The 17,706-nt window shown below is 43.9% G+C and overlaps 1 protein-coding gene across 1 annotated transcript in view; it reads right to left on the bottom strand.

Moving 5' to 3' along the window:
- The window catches only part of SLC36A1 (solute carrier family 36 member 1), a gene marked incomplete at its 3' end in the record, with an annotated part of 51,989 nt that overhangs the window by 1,942 nt on the left and 32,341 nt on the right, over window positions 1-17,706 (bottom strand). Inside the window, exon 10 of the mRNA XM_082835215.1 lies at window positions 8,174-8,343. Coding sequence (XP_082691341.1) covers window positions 8,174-8,343 — 170 coding nt within the window. The remainder of the gene's footprint in view (window positions 1-8,173; window positions 8,344-17,706) is intronic.

The following is a 17,706-nucleotide window of genomic DNA, read 5'->3' on the forward strand; positions in this document are numbered from 1 at the left end:
TGTATTCTGATGGATTGTCTTCCCCGCTGCGGGGCTCCAGCCGGAGGTCCTGCGCGTTGAGACAGTGATCCAGGGCACGTCTGTTACCTCACTGATCCCTATGAGAGACTCACACTAGACACGGGGGTTTCAGTTCTCACTTCATTTCATAAAGCAGAAATGTAGTTAAATTGCTCTGAGGAAGGCATCACAGTGGTGAGAGACCAGAACGTCTTGTATTGGCCAGAGTCCCATATAGCCTTTCTACGCTCCAGATGGATTGCCTGAATCGATCGCTGCTTCTTTGGCTGAGCACCAGACGAAAGCAGTGGGCTGCATTTAGAGGCCAGGCTTTGTGAGAAACACCTACTTTTAAACTGGAATACCACTCCATGCGGCAAAGGAAGAGGCATGCTGGGAGCCGGGATGTAGCAGGGGAGGAGCAGGGTCACGTCACCTGTCTTACACTCACTCTGCAGCTGTGCTGTCCGATAACGCCGCAGTCACTAGCTATCTAAATCTAAATGAATTCAGTTCTCCAATCACACTGGCCACATTGCAAGGACTCAACTGCCACCTGTGCCTAGTGGCTACTTTCCTGGACAGCACACCTAGAACACTCCCATCACACAGACCATCTAGTGTCTAGTAGACAGCACTGGGAAGCATCCACTGAGCTGAATTTCCCTCCGCTCCACGGGTACGGAACTCCACATTATTATGGTCCCTGTGGAAGGAAAGGTCCAAAGAATTCAAATGGTAGAAAGTGACAGAGCTGGGACTAGAGTCCAGGACCTTAAGCCCCTGCTGCAGTCACATCATAGACCTGATGATCAAGAAAATACAGAATGGGACTTCACTGGTGGTGCAGTGGTTAAGAATCTGCTTGCCAATGCAGGGGACACGGGTTTGAGTCCTGATCCAGGAAGATCCCACATGCCGCAGAGCAACTAAGCCCATGTGCCATGACTACTGAGCCTGCGCTCTAGAGCCCGCGAGCCACAACTACTGAGCCCAAGCACCACAACTACTGAAGCCCACGCGCTCTAGGGCCCGCATGTTGCAACCACTGAGCCTGCGTGCTGCAACTACTGAAGCCCATGCACCTAGAGCCTGTGCTCCGCAACAAGAGAAGCCACCGCAGTGAGAAGCCCCGCGCACCGCAATGAAGTAGGCCCCGCTCACTGCAACTAGAGAAAGCCCATGCACAGCAACGAAAACCCAATGCAGCCAAAAAAGAAAATACAGAATGATACATGCAGCAGGAGGGAGAACAGGGGATCTGGCTGATCGGCGGAAAGATCCTGTCTGTGAAGAACTGGGGGAGTCTGATATCAGGTTAGCTTTCCCAGGGATGCACCACAATCATGTGGTAGGGAATCCGGTACAGGTCAGCCCTGACCTCTCTCTGCTTTGTAGAGGACACCAGACAAGGATTTTGAAGCCTGGATAACAAAAGGGGGTACAAGGAAAATGAGTCTCAGATCTGCCTCTGCTGCCCAGGGTTTTATAGCCCTGGGGCAATCCCTTCCTCTTTCTTTCTTCTATATTCAACCACCATGGCAATTATCCATGAATACCCTCACTGTTCTGAAGCCTTCAGAAAGTCTAAACAAAGGATAAGCTTTTAACTTGCTCTGCAAGTTAAAAATAGTCTGTTTCAGCCTTTAGTTACTTCTAAATAGAGTTGGTGATGTCCCTCAAACCTTCAGGGTTGAATATGGAGGAAAGGTGGAAGTGAAGTGTCTGTAGGCTGATGACAAAACGGCATTCTCATCATGGATAACCTGACGCTCAACAAATGTTGATCTGCTGTGTGACCTGGAATAAGACACTTGCCCTCTCTGGGGTCTGGGTCTCTCTCTGCCTAATGTTTAACCACACAGTGGTGGCTCCAGATGTTCCAGTTTGGGTGAGCAGTGGGGTGGAAACAGCTGAGGCAGCCATCAGACCTAAGCCTGGGTGTGGTTAAGGGTCTGGACTCAGAACCTAGGCTCCAATCCACCACTAACCAGCCAGTTTCTTAACCTGTTTAAGACTCATCTCTCGTACTGCTAAAAAGGGATGGTCAAGTGAGATCATTCACGTAAAGAACCTAGAGTACTACACACATAACAAGTGCTTCATACATGTCAGCTAATAGCATCACCCGTCCCTGCTCAGTAGTAGGCTGTGTGTGACCTGGGGGGGAAATCAGTTCCTATTCTGAGCCTCAGTTCACGTACCCATGAAGTATGGTGATTGTATTAACACTGGATGATCACTCAAGTCACACTCGACTCTGAAATTTTAAGGAACTGTGCAATGTAGATTTAGTCACGTAGGAATGTGTTCTGGGATATGTCCCTCAACTCACTGTCAACTGGGAAGCAACGTGTGCTGCTCCAGAGTGGCACAGCGGAGAGACGGGATTCCGCTCTAAGAACACATGGTTGGGCCAAAAACGTAGCTTCTAGCCTGCCTGCTTTTGTACCGTTAAAGGGAGTGTGAGTTATTCCTCCTGGTCCCCAGGATGCTCCAGCCCACTCAAGAGAAGGGAGGATTTTAGCAGAGGCAATGAGCCCCTGGAGGAGATAAGTCAGAGGACCTGCCCAGCCCTCCCAGCTCTGACAGTCTGTCCTCTCCCTTCCCTTTCTCCCCTTCCCTCTCTCGTATTAGCCCGGAGGACAGATGGGTACTTCATGATACGAGTTAAGTGAAGTCACTCGTGCTCCACTCTGATAAGAATTAAGTGAAAACAGAAACAGAAGCTTGTGAGATCAGAATCTTTTCTCAGATTGGACGGAGATGTTCCATTTCATCATGACTTTAAAAAGCAATCTAAATACTTGTTCTTGTTTTTACTACAACAGATATACAAGATAAGTATGTTTAGCAAAAATATCCTTAATAGAAATATTTTTAAAAGGGCAAAAACTTTTCTTTTAAAGCCAGGGCCACAGGGTTGCAAATGGAGCACTGTCTTCCTGTCCTAGCTGGACTGGATATTTAGCTGAACCAAAATACAGGCTGACATTGGAGAAAGATAATGGGGGAAGAAGGCAGGAAGAGTGAGCCTCCCGCTAATACACTGGGGGAAGAGGAAGAGAAAGGGGCCCAAACTGAGGGCTCACTAGCCAAGGCATCTGTTTACCTACAAGGCAAAATGTGACAAACTAGTTTTCACTAATTCCATAGGCGGGAATCAGTACTTGGGAAAGATATAGGAGCAACTAAAACCTCTTCTAGCACTGAATGTCTTTACTCCATGAGTTAAAATAAAGCCCTCTAGAAAGAGAAACCCAAGAAGGCTGAGATCTCAGAAAGCAGCCAACCGGGGATACCCTATCCCTACTTCCCCACGAAAAGAGCACCGCATGCAAAGAGGAAGCCCACAAACTCCCAACTGGCACTTGCCAGACCTCTGCATTAGCCCAGCTGCGGCATGAACAGAAAGGGGGCCCTGAGGATAACCAGACCACATGATTAGTGAAGAGGGCTCCAGTGATATTACAAAACATCTTCCCTTTGGGTTAAGAAACACTGAGAATGTAACTTTAACTACTGAAGCAGCAGGAGGCCAATGGCCGTGTTCAGAGAAGGAGCTGATTGGGATTCTGGAGCCTGTGGTTGTAGACCAGCAGCAGAAAGAGCTGACTTATGCACAAGAGGAGAGCAAGCACTTGAGAGACAAACACGCACTGACAGAAATTCCTTGGACACTTACAGCTCCCGTGTCCAGAAGTGCTTACTGTTATTTATTATGATCAACGCTGGCGAGGCCCACCTATGGGACTCTTAAATTGCTAGAAATCTGCCTTTAAATTAATAGCAGCCTTGGACAGGATATACAATTTCATTTAGTGGGAGTATAAATTTTAAAAATAATACAAAAAGCACGGGAAACAACTTACACGTCCAACATTAAAGGAATAGTTTAGTAAATACAATTCATCAATAAAATGGAATACCATGCGGTCATAAAAATATTTATGAAGGATATGTATATTCATGATGTAATTTTAAACAAAATGCAAAAGGCCAAGTTATATGTACACTAGAATTGCAACTTTTTGTAAAAAGCGCCCATGACGGACTTCCCTAGTGGCGCAGTGGTTAAGAATCTGCCTGCCAATGCAGGGGACACGGGTTCAAGCCCTGGTCTGGGAAGATCCCACATGCCACAGAGCAACTAAGCCCGTGCACCACAACTACTGAGCCTGTGCTCTAGAGCCTGCGAGCCACAACTACTGAGCCCACCTGCTGCAACTACTGAAGCCCGTGCGCCCAGAGCCGGTGCTCCACAACAAGAGAAGCCACTGCAATGAGAAGCACATGCACCGCAATGAAGAGTAGCCCCCACTCACCGCAACTGGAGAAAGGTCACGCGAAGTAACGAAGACCCAATGCAGCCAAAAATAAATAAAATTTTAAAAAAGAAAAAAAAAGCGCCCATGAGGATTAACACAGAAGATAAAATGCAAGAAAAATTATTTTAAGTCACTGGGATATTGGGAATTTCATTTTTACTTACTCCAGATCTAGACAGTCTTCAGGTGTTTTTACATTAACTTTCTTTTTTCGAGCAATACTTTGGTAGAAATTTAAAATCAGGCTCAAAGTAGTTGTGCAGCATCACAGAATTTTAGACATGAGGCGATCGGATACCCTTCATATCTTACAGATGAAGAAGCTGAAGCCTTACAACGGTCCCCGCAGTGGGGACAGGGGGCACAGTGTACAGGTATTAATGCTGCTGCCCTTTTTCTTTATAGCTGCAAGACTGAGACGTGTGAACGGCCAAAAGGCATTGAAAAAACACTTTGTTTGGACCTGGAAGCTTCATGCTCTAAAGGGTCTGGCTGCTTGGCATGTTTTACATTCTATTCTAAACAGGCTTCTTAATTGAGGTGGTTTTGTTGTTATTCTATCTTCAATAACAGGTTTGTGACATTCTCATACCTAACTGAAGTAAAATGTTTCAAGTGGCAAATGCCACAGAGAATCAGTTCGAACCACTGAAGGACAGGTTAGGGACTCAAGGAATCCAAAGAAACTACTCTTCGTACAGCCCCGGCTGCCCTCAGGTGGAGCCAGCCTCTTCCAGCCCCTTCTACACAAGTTCTGGACATAAGGTGGCCTGCTAAGCCTGCATGTCCAAACATACAGACTGGAAGTAACTACTGTCCCACATGAAATCATAAGAAAATGAGCACCAGTCTCTGACGTGTGTTATTTTCTTTTCCTCTCCTCTCCAACACTGTGAAATTAAGCATCAAAAAGTAGACACAGGGCTTCCCTGGTGGCACAGTGGTTAAGAATCCGCCTGCCAACGCAAGGCACATGGGTTCAATCCCTGGTACGGGAAGATTCCATATGCCTCAGAGTAAGTAAGCCCGTGCGCCACAACTACTGAGCCTGCACTCTAGAGCCCATGAGCCATAACTACTGAGCCCGTGTGCCACAACTACTGAAGCCCGGGCACCCAGAGTCCAAGCTCTGCAACAAGAGAAGTCACTTCAATGAGAAGCCCGTGCACCGCAACAAAGAGTAGCCCCCACTCGCCGCAACTAGAGAAAGCCCGCGTGCAGCAGTGAAGACCCAACACAGCCAAAATAAAATAAATAAATAAATTTATTTATTTTTTTTAAAAAAGTAGGCACAACCATCTTTGGTGGATGGGGAAGAGTGGTGAGATGGTTGAATTCCAAGTGGAAAAAAAAATGAGGCTGACCAAATGCTCCTGCTTTCCTTGGGGACGAGGGTGAGGAAGAGGAGAGAAAGTTGAGAAAATGACGAGAAAATACCCAAAATGGCAATAAAATGAGCTGCCATTAAAATTTATAGGTATAATTGAAAACAATCAGTTATATCAAAGATCTAAAATCATATACCAATTAACCTTCTGCAAAAGGATCTGAAGGTACAGAGGAACAAAAACAAATGAACTCAGATAAATGCAATTAAATTGGTGCTACAGTAAAATGCCTCTCCTGAATCCCACAATTACTTCACAGTCTCCAGGGAAAGCAAGAGAAGCCTAGGGCTGGGAGATGAAGGGGTTGCACCCTTTAATAGGATGACAATGTAAGGCTAAGTCACAAACGACCACAGAAGAAGGGAAAAACAACCTGATGCGCTTGAAGATCAAAAGCGGCTCATGTCATTTGAGAGTCACGCTGTAGAAGGGAGGTGAGACCCGCAGACAGTGCCAGGAAAAGCAAAGCGAAAACCAAGAGGCATCTAAGGATAGTATGAGGTCTGTGAATCAGAGACTGCTGGTTCCTGCAGGGCGCAGCAGAGAGGAACCTGGCAGGAAGCGCGACATATGGTAGCGGAGGCTAAGCCAGGCTTGAGAAGAAAATGGGGCGGTGAGAGGAGTCAGGGCCAGCTCAGTGCCCCAGCTCTTCCGGCAGAGACAGCACATTGTACCCAGACAGACCTACCTTCTCTCGAGGAACCACTCTGAAACAAAGCTCGTTATTTGAGCTATCCCTATCCTTTCTTCCAATGCCCCTTGCATTCAAGAATCAGGGCCCTGAGAGTTGACATTATGAATGCTTTTCACGTGCAAGCTGTCTCCTCAACACTCAGAGCTAATCCATCCACAGAGGAAACATACATATTTGATCAAAGCCTCCAGAGCTGCCAGCAGGAGACAGGAGTAAAATCTAGAAGAGTCTAAGCATCCTATCTTATCACACCTTAAGGCAATTTACTGGAAAAGCAAGCTATATCACATTCCTTCCTTTCAGTCGCTTTGGGGCAGCAGTGGCCTGCAGCCAGTGGGTTGTTTCTCTAGGCTGGTCTAGGAGAGAGCCGGAAGGGCTGTCAAATAAAGGCTACAAGAAGTCAGATTCTTGGTTGCCATCAGCTCTCTGGGGCTGGGGAATCCAAGGTACCCAAGGTCCTACCCAGGTCCACCCTATAAGAAATCTTCAGCAGGAGAGCTGCCCAAGATTAAGGTCAAGGGACAGTCTTTAGTTCCTCAGCTCCAGTGAGTTTTTTCCACGCAGATCCAGGATGCTGAGCTTCCACCCACTGCCCTAGAAGTAATATCAGGAAGACAACTGCAGGTGGCTTGAGGAGGTCCATTCCAGGATGGGCACTAGTCTGATCGCCACGTTTGCTTGGGTAAGGATGGACAGCCTCTTCCCTGTCCTCCTCTTGCTAACAGTTAACCAATAAACTCATTTCTGACTTTCCATACTATGAGTGCATGCTAGACAACATTCACATCATTCATCCCTAAAGCATTCCATTCTGGTCTAGTTAAAAAATCACATAGAACTATCTTTACTCCAGAGACAGAGGCTCGGACTGGATAATTTAAAGAAAGTCCCAGGGAAGTCTCAATATAATAAGGAAAGACGTTTCTTTCCCAAAAAAAAAAAAAAAACTTAAACACAGCCAAGAAGAGAAATCTATGATTCAAGCATTCAATTTGGAAAGGAACTGCAAATCGCCTAGAAATTTAAATTAGATATTACAGACCAATTTATTCAAGGATTCTCTATTCTATCAATTCACAGAATCTTCCAAAAAAAAAAAAGAATTTATTTTTATTTTTGAACTTATACCAGTTTTAACCAAGAACAAATAGGATGATATCTCGTCTCTCAACTCACGCTCCTGGGTGTGTGGTCAGGGAAGAGGAATAAAACACAAAGTGATAAGTCAAACACCTATGTTAATCAACAGAAATTTTCTAAGAAACACAATTTAGTTAAGACCAACATCCAAAAGTGTCTGGAATAGTATCAAGCAGTCTCAATATGAAATCCAAGGAATAGACTGTCACATTGGAAACACAATTATTTGAAAAAACAAACAAACATACACCTGCTATCAAAGTAACCTATAGTACTCATTATGCATATGGGTTAAATGGCTCTCTTTTAAACTTTTGCCATATTTCATACGGCATAGTAATTGCACATGTTTAGCATGAATTATGACCATCGTCATTGCATTTTAGGCCATATCTATAAATAAAGCACCGTTTCCATTCCCGTGTCCTTTAGAGCACATCTATAATCAATTCACTCCCTTCACGGACGTGCCTCAACTCTGAAGCTGACACTGCACTTCAAGTTCTCTGCTCACACAGCACTGGCCATTTCACTATGATACAAGTTCTCTCTCATGAAAGCCCTGGCGACTCGATGCCCTCTGGAAGAAAACAGACAAGGCAATGATCTTGTCCTCTACTCACACGTCAGGCAGACCAGCATGGTGCGCACGGATAGGTCTATCACCAGCTCGCAATGCTCAGGTGCACGGGCCACGAAGAAGGGGATGATGATCTCGGCCGGAACGTAGAACTGGAGGGCATACGTGAAGAAGATGCCGATGGAATAGAGCAGCTTAACTGACTGGTACAGCCTGCAGAGAGAGCCGAGACACGTTCAGAGCCGGCTCTGTACGCTCATACACCAGCAATGAGAGTGCAAAACAGTCCCAAGGTGATTTGGCCATATCTATCCAAGTTACAAGCGCACGTGTCCTTTGGACAAAAAATTTCAGGTCTAGGGATTTATCTTGTAGATATACTTACACATGCGCACATACACTTACATAAAAAATAAGTTGCTGCAGCATTATTTAAGTCTGAAAGACTGAAAAGAGTTTAAATGTTAATCAGCGGGGAACTGGTTAAATAGATCATGGCACCCCCATATAAATGTTAAAAAGTAGGAGACAGAACTCCAGGCGCTGATGTGGTACGAGCTCCACGATATATGATGAAGTGAAAAAAGCATGAAGCAGTACAGTGTCGACAGTATGGTACCAACTGTCTAAAAAAGGAAAAATAGGGAAAAGCACTCCCCTTCACACACACATACATGTGACATTCTTACATATACCAAACATCTTCAGGAGGAAACATAAGAAACTGGTAATATGGTTGTCCCTGAAATGGAAAATTGTAAAACTGGGGTCCTAGAGAGGCAAGTGGAAACTTAACATTTTCTGTATGCCCTTTGAACATCTGGAGTCTTTTCCACAGGCATATATCCTTTCAAAAATAAAAACAATTAAAAATACAAGGTGGAGGAGATTCAAGATGGCGGAAGCGTAAGACGCGGAGATCACCTCCCTCTCCACAAATACGTCAGAAATACATATACATCTGGAACAACTCCTACAGAACATCTACTGAACGCTGGCTGAATACCTCAGACTTTCCCCACGTACCTGGGTAGGGCAAAAGAAAAAACAGAGACAAAGAATAGGGACGGACCTGCACCTCTCGGAGGGAGCTGTGAAGGCGGAGAAGTTTCCACACACTAGGAAGCCCTTCGCGGGTGGGCGGAGACTGCGGGGGGGCGGGGCGGGGGGCGGGGAAGCTTCGGAGAGACGGAGGAGAGCGCAGCCACAGGGGTGCGGAGGGCAAAGCTGAGAGATTCCTGCACAGAGGATCGGTGCGGACCAGCACTCACCAGCCCGAGAGGCTTGTCTGCTCACCCGCTGGGGCGGGCGGGGCTGGGAGCTGAGGCTCGGCTTCAGTCAGATCGCAGGGAGAGGACTGGCGGGGAGAACACAGCCTGAAGGGGTTAGTGCACCACAGCTAGCCGGGAGGGAGTCCAGGGAAAAGTCTGGACCTGCCTAACACGCAAGAGACTTTTTCTTCCCTCTTTGTTTCCTGGTGCGGGAGGAGAGCGGGTTAAGAGCACCGCTTAAAGGAGCTCCAGAGAAGGGCGCGAGCCGCGGCTATCAGCGCGGACCCCAGAGACGGGCCTGAGACGCTAAGGCTGCTGCTGCCACCACCAAGAAGCCTGTGTGCAAGCACAGGTCACTGTTCACACCTACCCTCCCGGGAGCCTGTGCAGCCCACCACTGCCAGGGTCCCGTGATCCAGGGACAACTTCCCCGGGAGAACACACGGCGCACCTCAGGCTTCTGCAACGTCACGCCGGCCTCTGCCGTCGCAGGATCGCCCCGCATCAGTACCCCTCCCTCCCCCCGGCCTGAGTGAGCCAGAGCCCCCAAAGCAGCGGCTCCTTTAACCCCGTCCTATCTGAGCGAAGAACAGACATGCGCAGGCGACCTACACGCAGAGGCGGGGCCAAATCCAAAGCTGAACCCCGGGAGCTGTGAGAACAAAGAAGAGAAAGGGAAATCTTTCCCAGCAGCCTCAGGAGCAGCGGATTAAAGCTCCACAATCAACCTGATGTACCCTGCATCTGTGGAATACCTGAATAGACAACAAATCATCCCAAACTGAGGAGGTGGACTTTGAGAGCGAGATTTATTACTTTTCCCCTTTTCCTTATTCTGTAAGTGTGTATGTGTATGCTTCTGTGTGTGGTTTTGTCTGTATAGCTTTGCTTTTACCATTTGTCCTAGGGTTCTATCCGTCCGATTTTTTGTTTTTCCTTACTTTTTAAATTTTTTTTCTTAATAATTTTTTATTTTAATAACTTTATTTTATTTTATCTTCTATCTTTCTTTCTATTTTTTCTCCCTTTTATTCTGAGCCGTGTGGATGAAAGGCTCTTGGTGCTCCAGCCAGGAGTCAGTGCTGTCTCTGCCTCTAAGATGGGAGAGCCAACTTCAGGACACTGGTCCACAAGAGACCTCCCAGCTCCACGTAATATCAACGGCAAAAATCTCCCAGAGATCTCCATCTCAACGCCAAGACCCAGCTTCACTCAACGACCAGCAAGCTACAGTGCTGGACACCCTATGCCAAACAACTAGCAAGAGAGGAACACAACCCCATCCATTAGCAGAGAGGCTGCCTAAAATCATAATAAGCCCACAGACACCCCAAAACACACCACCAGACGTGGACCTGCCCATCAGAAAGATAAGATCTAGCCTCATCCTCCAGAACACAGGCACTAGTCCCCTCCACAAGGAAGCCCACACAACCCACTGAACCAACCTTAGCCACTGGGGACAGACACCAAAAACAATGGGAACTATGAACCTGCAGCCTGTGAAAAGGAGACCCCAAACACAGTAAGATAAGCAAAATGAGAAGACAGAAAAACACATAGCAGATAAAGGAGTAAGGTAAAAACACACCGGACCTAACAAATGAAGAGGAAATAGGCAGTCTACCTGAAAAAGAATTCAGAATAATGATAGTAAAGATGATGCAAAATCTTGGAAATAGAATAGAGAAAATAAAAGAAACGTTTAACAAGGAACTAGAAGAACTAAAGAGCAAACAAACAATGATGAACAACACAATAAATGAAATAAAAATTCTCTAGAAGATATTAATAGTGGAAATAACTACTGCAGAGCAGAATAAAGAAAAAAGAATGAAAAGAACTGAGGACACTCTCAGAGACATCTGGGACAACATTAAATGCACCAACATTCGAATTATAGGGGTCACAGAAGAAGAAGAGAAAAAGAAAGGGACTGAGAAAATATTTGAAGAGATTATATTGAAAACTTCCCTAATATGGGAAAGGAAATAGTTAATCAAGTCCAGGAAGCACAGAGGGTCCCGTACAGGATAAACCCAAGGAGAAACACGCCAAGACACATATTAATCAAACTATCAAAAATTAAATACAAAGAACAAATATTAAAAGCAGCAAGGGAAAAACAACAAATAACACACAAGGGAATCCCCATAAGGTTAACAGCTGATTTTTCAGCAGAAACTCTGCAAGCCAGAAGGGACTGGCAGGACATATTTAAAGTGATGAAGGAGAAAAACCTACAACCAAGATTACTCTACCCAGCAAGGATCTCATTCAGATTTGATGGAGAAATTAAAACCTTTACAGACAAGCCAAAGCTGAGAGAGTTCAGCACCACCAAACCAGCTTTACAACAAATGCTAAAGGAACTTCTCTAGGCAAGAAACACAAGAGAAGGAAAAGACCTACAATAACAAACCCAAAACAATTAAGAAAATGGGAAAAGGAACATACATATCGATAATTACCTTAAATGTAAATGGATTAAATGCTCCCACCAAAAGACACAGACTGGCTGAATGGATACAAAAACAAGACCTGTATATATGCTGTCTACAAGAGACCCACTTCAGGCCTAGGGACACACACAGACTGAAAGTGAGGGGATGGAAAAAGATATTCCATGCAAAAGGAAATCAAAAGAGAGCTGGAGTAGCAATTCTCATATCAGACAAAATAGACTTTAAAGTAAAGACTATTACAAGAGACCAAGGACACTACATCATGATCAAGGGATTGATCCAAGAAGAAGATATAACAATTGTAAATATTTATGCACCCTACATAGGAGCACCTCAATACATAAGGCAAATACTGACAGCCACAAAAGGGAAAATCGACAGTAACACAATCATAGTAGGGGACTTTAACACCCCACTTTCACCAATGGACAGATCATCCAAAATGAAAATAAGGAAACACAAGCTTTAAATGATACATTAAAGAAGAAGGACTTAATTGATATTTATAGGACATTCCATCCAAAAACAACAGAATACACATTCTTCTCAAGAGAACACAGAACATTCTCCAGGACAGATCATATCCTGGGTCACAAATCAAGCCTCGGTAAATTTAAGAAAAATGAAACTGTATCAAGTATCTTTTCTGACCACAATGCATTGAGACTAGATATCAATTACAGGAAAAAACCTGTAAAAAAATACAAGCACATGGAGGCTAAACAATACACTACTTAATAACCAAGAGATCACTAAAGAAATCAAAGAGGAAATCAAAAAATACCTAGAAACAAATGACAATGAAAACACAGTGACCCAAAACCTATGGGATGCAGCAAAAGCAGTTCTAAGAGGGAAGTTTATAAAAATACAATCCTACCTTAAGAAACAGGAAACATCTCAAATAAACAACCTAACCTTACACCTAAAGCAATCAGAGAAAGAAGAACAAAAAAACCCCAAAGTTAGCAGAAGGAAAGAAATCATAAAGATCAGATCAGAAATAAATGAAAAAGAAATGAAGGAAATGATAGCAAAGATCAATAAAAGTAAAAGCTGGTTCTTTGAGAAGATAAACAAAATTGATAAACCATTAGCCAGACTCATCAAGAAAAAAAGGGAGAAGACTCAAATCAACAGAATTAGAAATGAAAAAGGAGAAGTAACAACTGACACTGCAGAAATACAAAGGATCATGAGAGATTACTACAAGCAACTCTATGCCAATAAAATGGACAACCTGGAAGAAATGGACAAACTCTTAGAAATGCACAACCTGCTGAGACTGAACCAGGAATAAATAGAAAATATGAACAGACCAATCACAAGCACTGAAATTGAAACTGTGATTAAAAATCTTCCAACAAACAAAAGCCCAGGACCAGATGGCTTCACAGGCGAATTCTATCAAACATTTAGAGAAGAGCTAACACCTATCCTTCTCAAACTCTTCCAAAATATAGCAGAGGGAGGAATACTCCCTAACTCATTCTACGAGGCCACCATCACCCTGATACCAAAACCAGACAAAGATGTCACAAAGAAGGAAAACTACAGGCCAATATCACTGATAAACATAGATGCAAAAATCCTCAACAAAATACTAGCAAACAGAATCCAACAGCACATTAAGAGGATCATACACCATGGTCAAGTGGGGTTTATCCCAGGAATACAAGGTTTCTTCAATATATGCAAATCAATCAATGTGATACACCATATTAACAAATTGAAGGAGAAAAACCATATGATCATCTCAATCGATGCAGAGAAAGCTTTTGACAAATTCAACACCCATTTATGATAAAAACCCTGCAGAAAGTAAGGATAGAGGGAACTTTCCTCAACATAATAAAGGCCATATATGACAAACCCACAGCCAACATTGTCCTCAATGGTGAAAAAGAGAAACCATTTCCACTAAGATCAGGAACAAGACAAGGTTGCCCACTCTCCCCACTATTATTCAACATAGTTTTGGAAGTTTTAGTCACAGCAATCAGAGAAGAAAAAGAAATAAAAGGAATCCAAATCGGAAAAGAAAAAGTAAAGATGTAGTATCATGCAGATGACATGATACTATACATAGAGAATCCTAAAGATGCTACCAGAAAACTACTAGAGCTAATCAATGAATTTGGTAAAGTAGCAGGATACACAATTAATGCACAGAAATCTCTAGCATTCCTATACACTAATGATGAAAAATCTGAAAGTGAAATTAAGAAAACACTCCCATTTACCACTGCAAGAAAAAGAATAAAATATCTACGAATAAACCTACCTAAGGAGATAAAAGACCTGTATGCAGAATATTATAAGACACTGATGAAAGAAATTAAAGATGATACAAATAGATGGAGAGATATACCATGTTCTTGGATTGGAAGAATCAACATTGTGAACGTGACTCTACTACCCAAAGCAATCTACAGATTCAATGCAATCCCTATCAAACTACCACTGGCATTTTTCACAGAACTAGAACAAAAACTTTCACAATTTGTAGGGAAACGACTAGGGCTTCCCTGGTGGCGCAGTGGTTGAGAGTCTGCCTGCCGATGCAAGGGACACAGGTTCGTGCCCTGGTCCGGGAAGATCCCACATGCCGCGGAGCGGCTGGGTCCGTGAGCCATGGCCACTGAGCCTGCGTGTCCGGAGCCTGTGCTCCGCAACGGGAGAGGCCACAACAGTGAGAGGCCCGCGTACCGCAAAAAAAAAAAAAAAAAAAAAAATGGGACGGGAGAGAAAGCCCAGAGATAAACCCACACACATATGGTCACCTTATCTTTGATAAAGGAGGCAAGAATATACAGTGGAGAAAAGACAGCCTCTTCAATAAGTGGTGCTGGTAAAACTGGACAGGTACATTTAAAAGTATGAAATTAGAACACTCACTAACACAATACAGAAAAATAAACTCAAAATGGATTGAAGACCTAAATGTAAGGCCAGACACTATCAAACTCTTAGAGGAAAACATAGGCAGAACACTCTATGACATAACTCATAGTAAGATCCTTTTTGACCCACCTCCTAGAGAAATGGAAATAAAAACAAAAATAAACAAATGGGACCTAATGAAACTTAAAAGCTTTTGCACAGCAAAGGAAACCATAAACAAGACCAAAAGACAACCCTCAGAATGGGAGAAAATATTTGCAAATGAAGCAACTGACAAAGCCAAACTTTACAAGCAGCTCATGCAGCTCAATATCAAAAAAACAAACAACCCAATCCAAAAATGAGCTGAAGACCTAAATAGACATTTCTCCAAAGAAGATATATAGATTTGCCAACAACACATGAAAGAATGCTCAACATCATTAATCATTAGAGAAATGCAAATCAAAACTACAATGAGATATCATCTCACACCAGTCAGAATGGCCATCATCAAAAAATCTACAAACAATAAATGCTGGAGAGGGTGTGGAGAAAAGGGAACCCTCTTGCACTGTTGGTGGGAATGTAAATTGATACAACTAATATGGAGAACAGTATGGAGGTCTCTTAAAAAACTAAAAATAGAACTATCATATGACCCAGTAATCCCACTACTGGGCATATACCCTGAGAAAACCATAATTCAAAAAGGGTCATGTACCAAAATGTTCATTGCAGCTCTATTTACAATAGCCAGGACATGGAAGCAACCTAAGTGTCCATCAACAGATGAATGGATAAAGAAGATGTGGCACATATATACAATGGAATATTACTCAGCCATAAAAAGAAATAAAATTGAGTTATTTGTAGTCAGGTGGATGGACCTAGAGTTGTCCTACAGAGTGAAGTAAGTTAGAAAGAGAAAAACAAATACCATATGCCAACACATATATATGGAATCTAAGAAAAAAGGAAAAAAAAAGGTCAGGAAGAACCTAGGGGCAAGACGGGAGTAAAGACACAGATCTACTAGAGAATGGACTTGAGGATATGGGGAGGGGGAAGGGTAAGCTGTGACAAAGTGAGAGAGTGGCATGGACATGTATACACTACCAAACGTAAAATAGATAGCTAGTGGGAAGCAGCCGCATAGCACAGGGAGATCAGCTCGATGCTTTGTGACCACTTAGAGGGGTGGGATAGGGAGGGAGGGAGACGCAAGAGGGAAGACATATGGGAACATATGTATATGTATAACTGATTCACTTTGTTATAAAGCAGAAACTAACACACCATTGTAAAGCAATTATACTCCAATAAAGATGTTATAAAAAAATGCAATATAACTCCAACAAGCCTATTTATATCCTTCCCATTTAATTCAGTGCTCCCTAGAATCGGACAGTGACCACACAGGGCAAGAGGCAGGAGCAAAATCCATCTTTGCATTCCACTAGGGTTACTATCCTACTACTGCTTCATGTGTAGCTTCTCAGGGAGACTGCTGACTCACCATGGGACATGTCTATCTTATCCCAGGCCTAGGACTGTGCAGAGGAGTAAAAAGGTATCATCAGTAAGTATTCACAGATCTGACTTGATCATTAAAGGGAAGGACACTGCCCCTAAGCAAAGCTCCACTTCACATAAGACCCTCATGCATTATGAAGTGAGAAACACAGACCTTCCTGCCTTGGAAATCTATTTAAAAGTGGTGATTATATTGTGCATGACGCATACTGAATTCCTCTGTGGTCGAAATTAATACCTAGAAGATGTTCTAATGCTATGAGCAGAACATCCTGGAAGAAACTGAGATTGACAAAATGTCTTACTTGTTCCAAGAAGAGATGATAAAAATCCTTGGGGAAAAAAACAGCTAGTGGCTCTATAATTAAACTCAGTGCAGCACCGAAGCCTTCTGGACTGCTGGCAAGTCTAGAATCAGGATAGTCACCTGCTGGGATGGCCAAATAAATCACACCCGAATGGAGGCAGAAAGATCAGGGTAGCTGGGTTTGAAACATCAGAGGAAAGAAGACAGATGCTCAGCTATGGCTTCAGATTATGTGGGCTGCTTCTGCGGCCCCTGATCCACTTATCTTCACTTATGCGAGCTACCACCCGACTCTTCTCTTTTGAAAGGGCAGGAACATTTGGAAATTTAAAAGCAGGCATCAGAGGGAAAGAGAAAGACTTTCAGAAAACAAAAGCCCATTTCAGGGCTACCACTTGGCTGGCCATACAACAAACCTAGTCCCCAAAGCCCTGCTGATTAGGGTGTCCTGTGCGAAACGCTGATACTCCTGAAAAGATGTTTTTCTCGATTTTCTCAATCTGTCCTTGTACAATGCCTCACTGATCAGAGTTCTAAAACCAGACTGGCCTGAAAGGTTATTCTGATCCCTAGGGCATTCGACAAGCTTCTCAGAATCTGCTCACGGCTGCTCTCTGCAATGAAACTGTAATCTTCCGAACAGAACTGCTGCTGAAGACACACCCTGTGACATCTACCTTTTTAGGAAGCATTTCAGTGTGTCTCAGTGCTTCTCTACAATACAGCAACCATGACTTAGGGAAAATGAGATACAGAAGGGTTCCCAGGCATCCCGGGCCCACGGTGAGAGGCTCCATCTGCACCTGCACGTGGAGCAGGTGACAGCCATGGGACAGGCACAGCAGAAGCTGGGAACCAGGCAGGTTTGCCCTCCTCTTTCTCCGTCTATTTAGAACGGTGCAAGGTCAATGGACTGGATGCTTGACCATTCTGGGCTCAGATCTCCGGAGAGAAATGGCACCGTCAGTCAGGGGATCAGCCAATCCATGCAGCGTCCATTTCCATCGGGATGACTCACGCAAAGCATAAAGCTCTTGCAGCCTCCTACTTCCCCATAGCGCCAGTTCAGTATTAGAAAGCTCACACACGTCTTTTGCTCTTCCTGACAATCCTG

Source organism: Leucopleurus acutus (assembly GCF_964270905.1).
Source record: "Leucopleurus acutus genome assembly, chromosome: 3".
Lineage (NCBI taxonomy): Eukaryota > Metazoa > Chordata > Mammalia > Artiodactyla > Delphinidae > Leucopleurus > Leucopleurus acutus.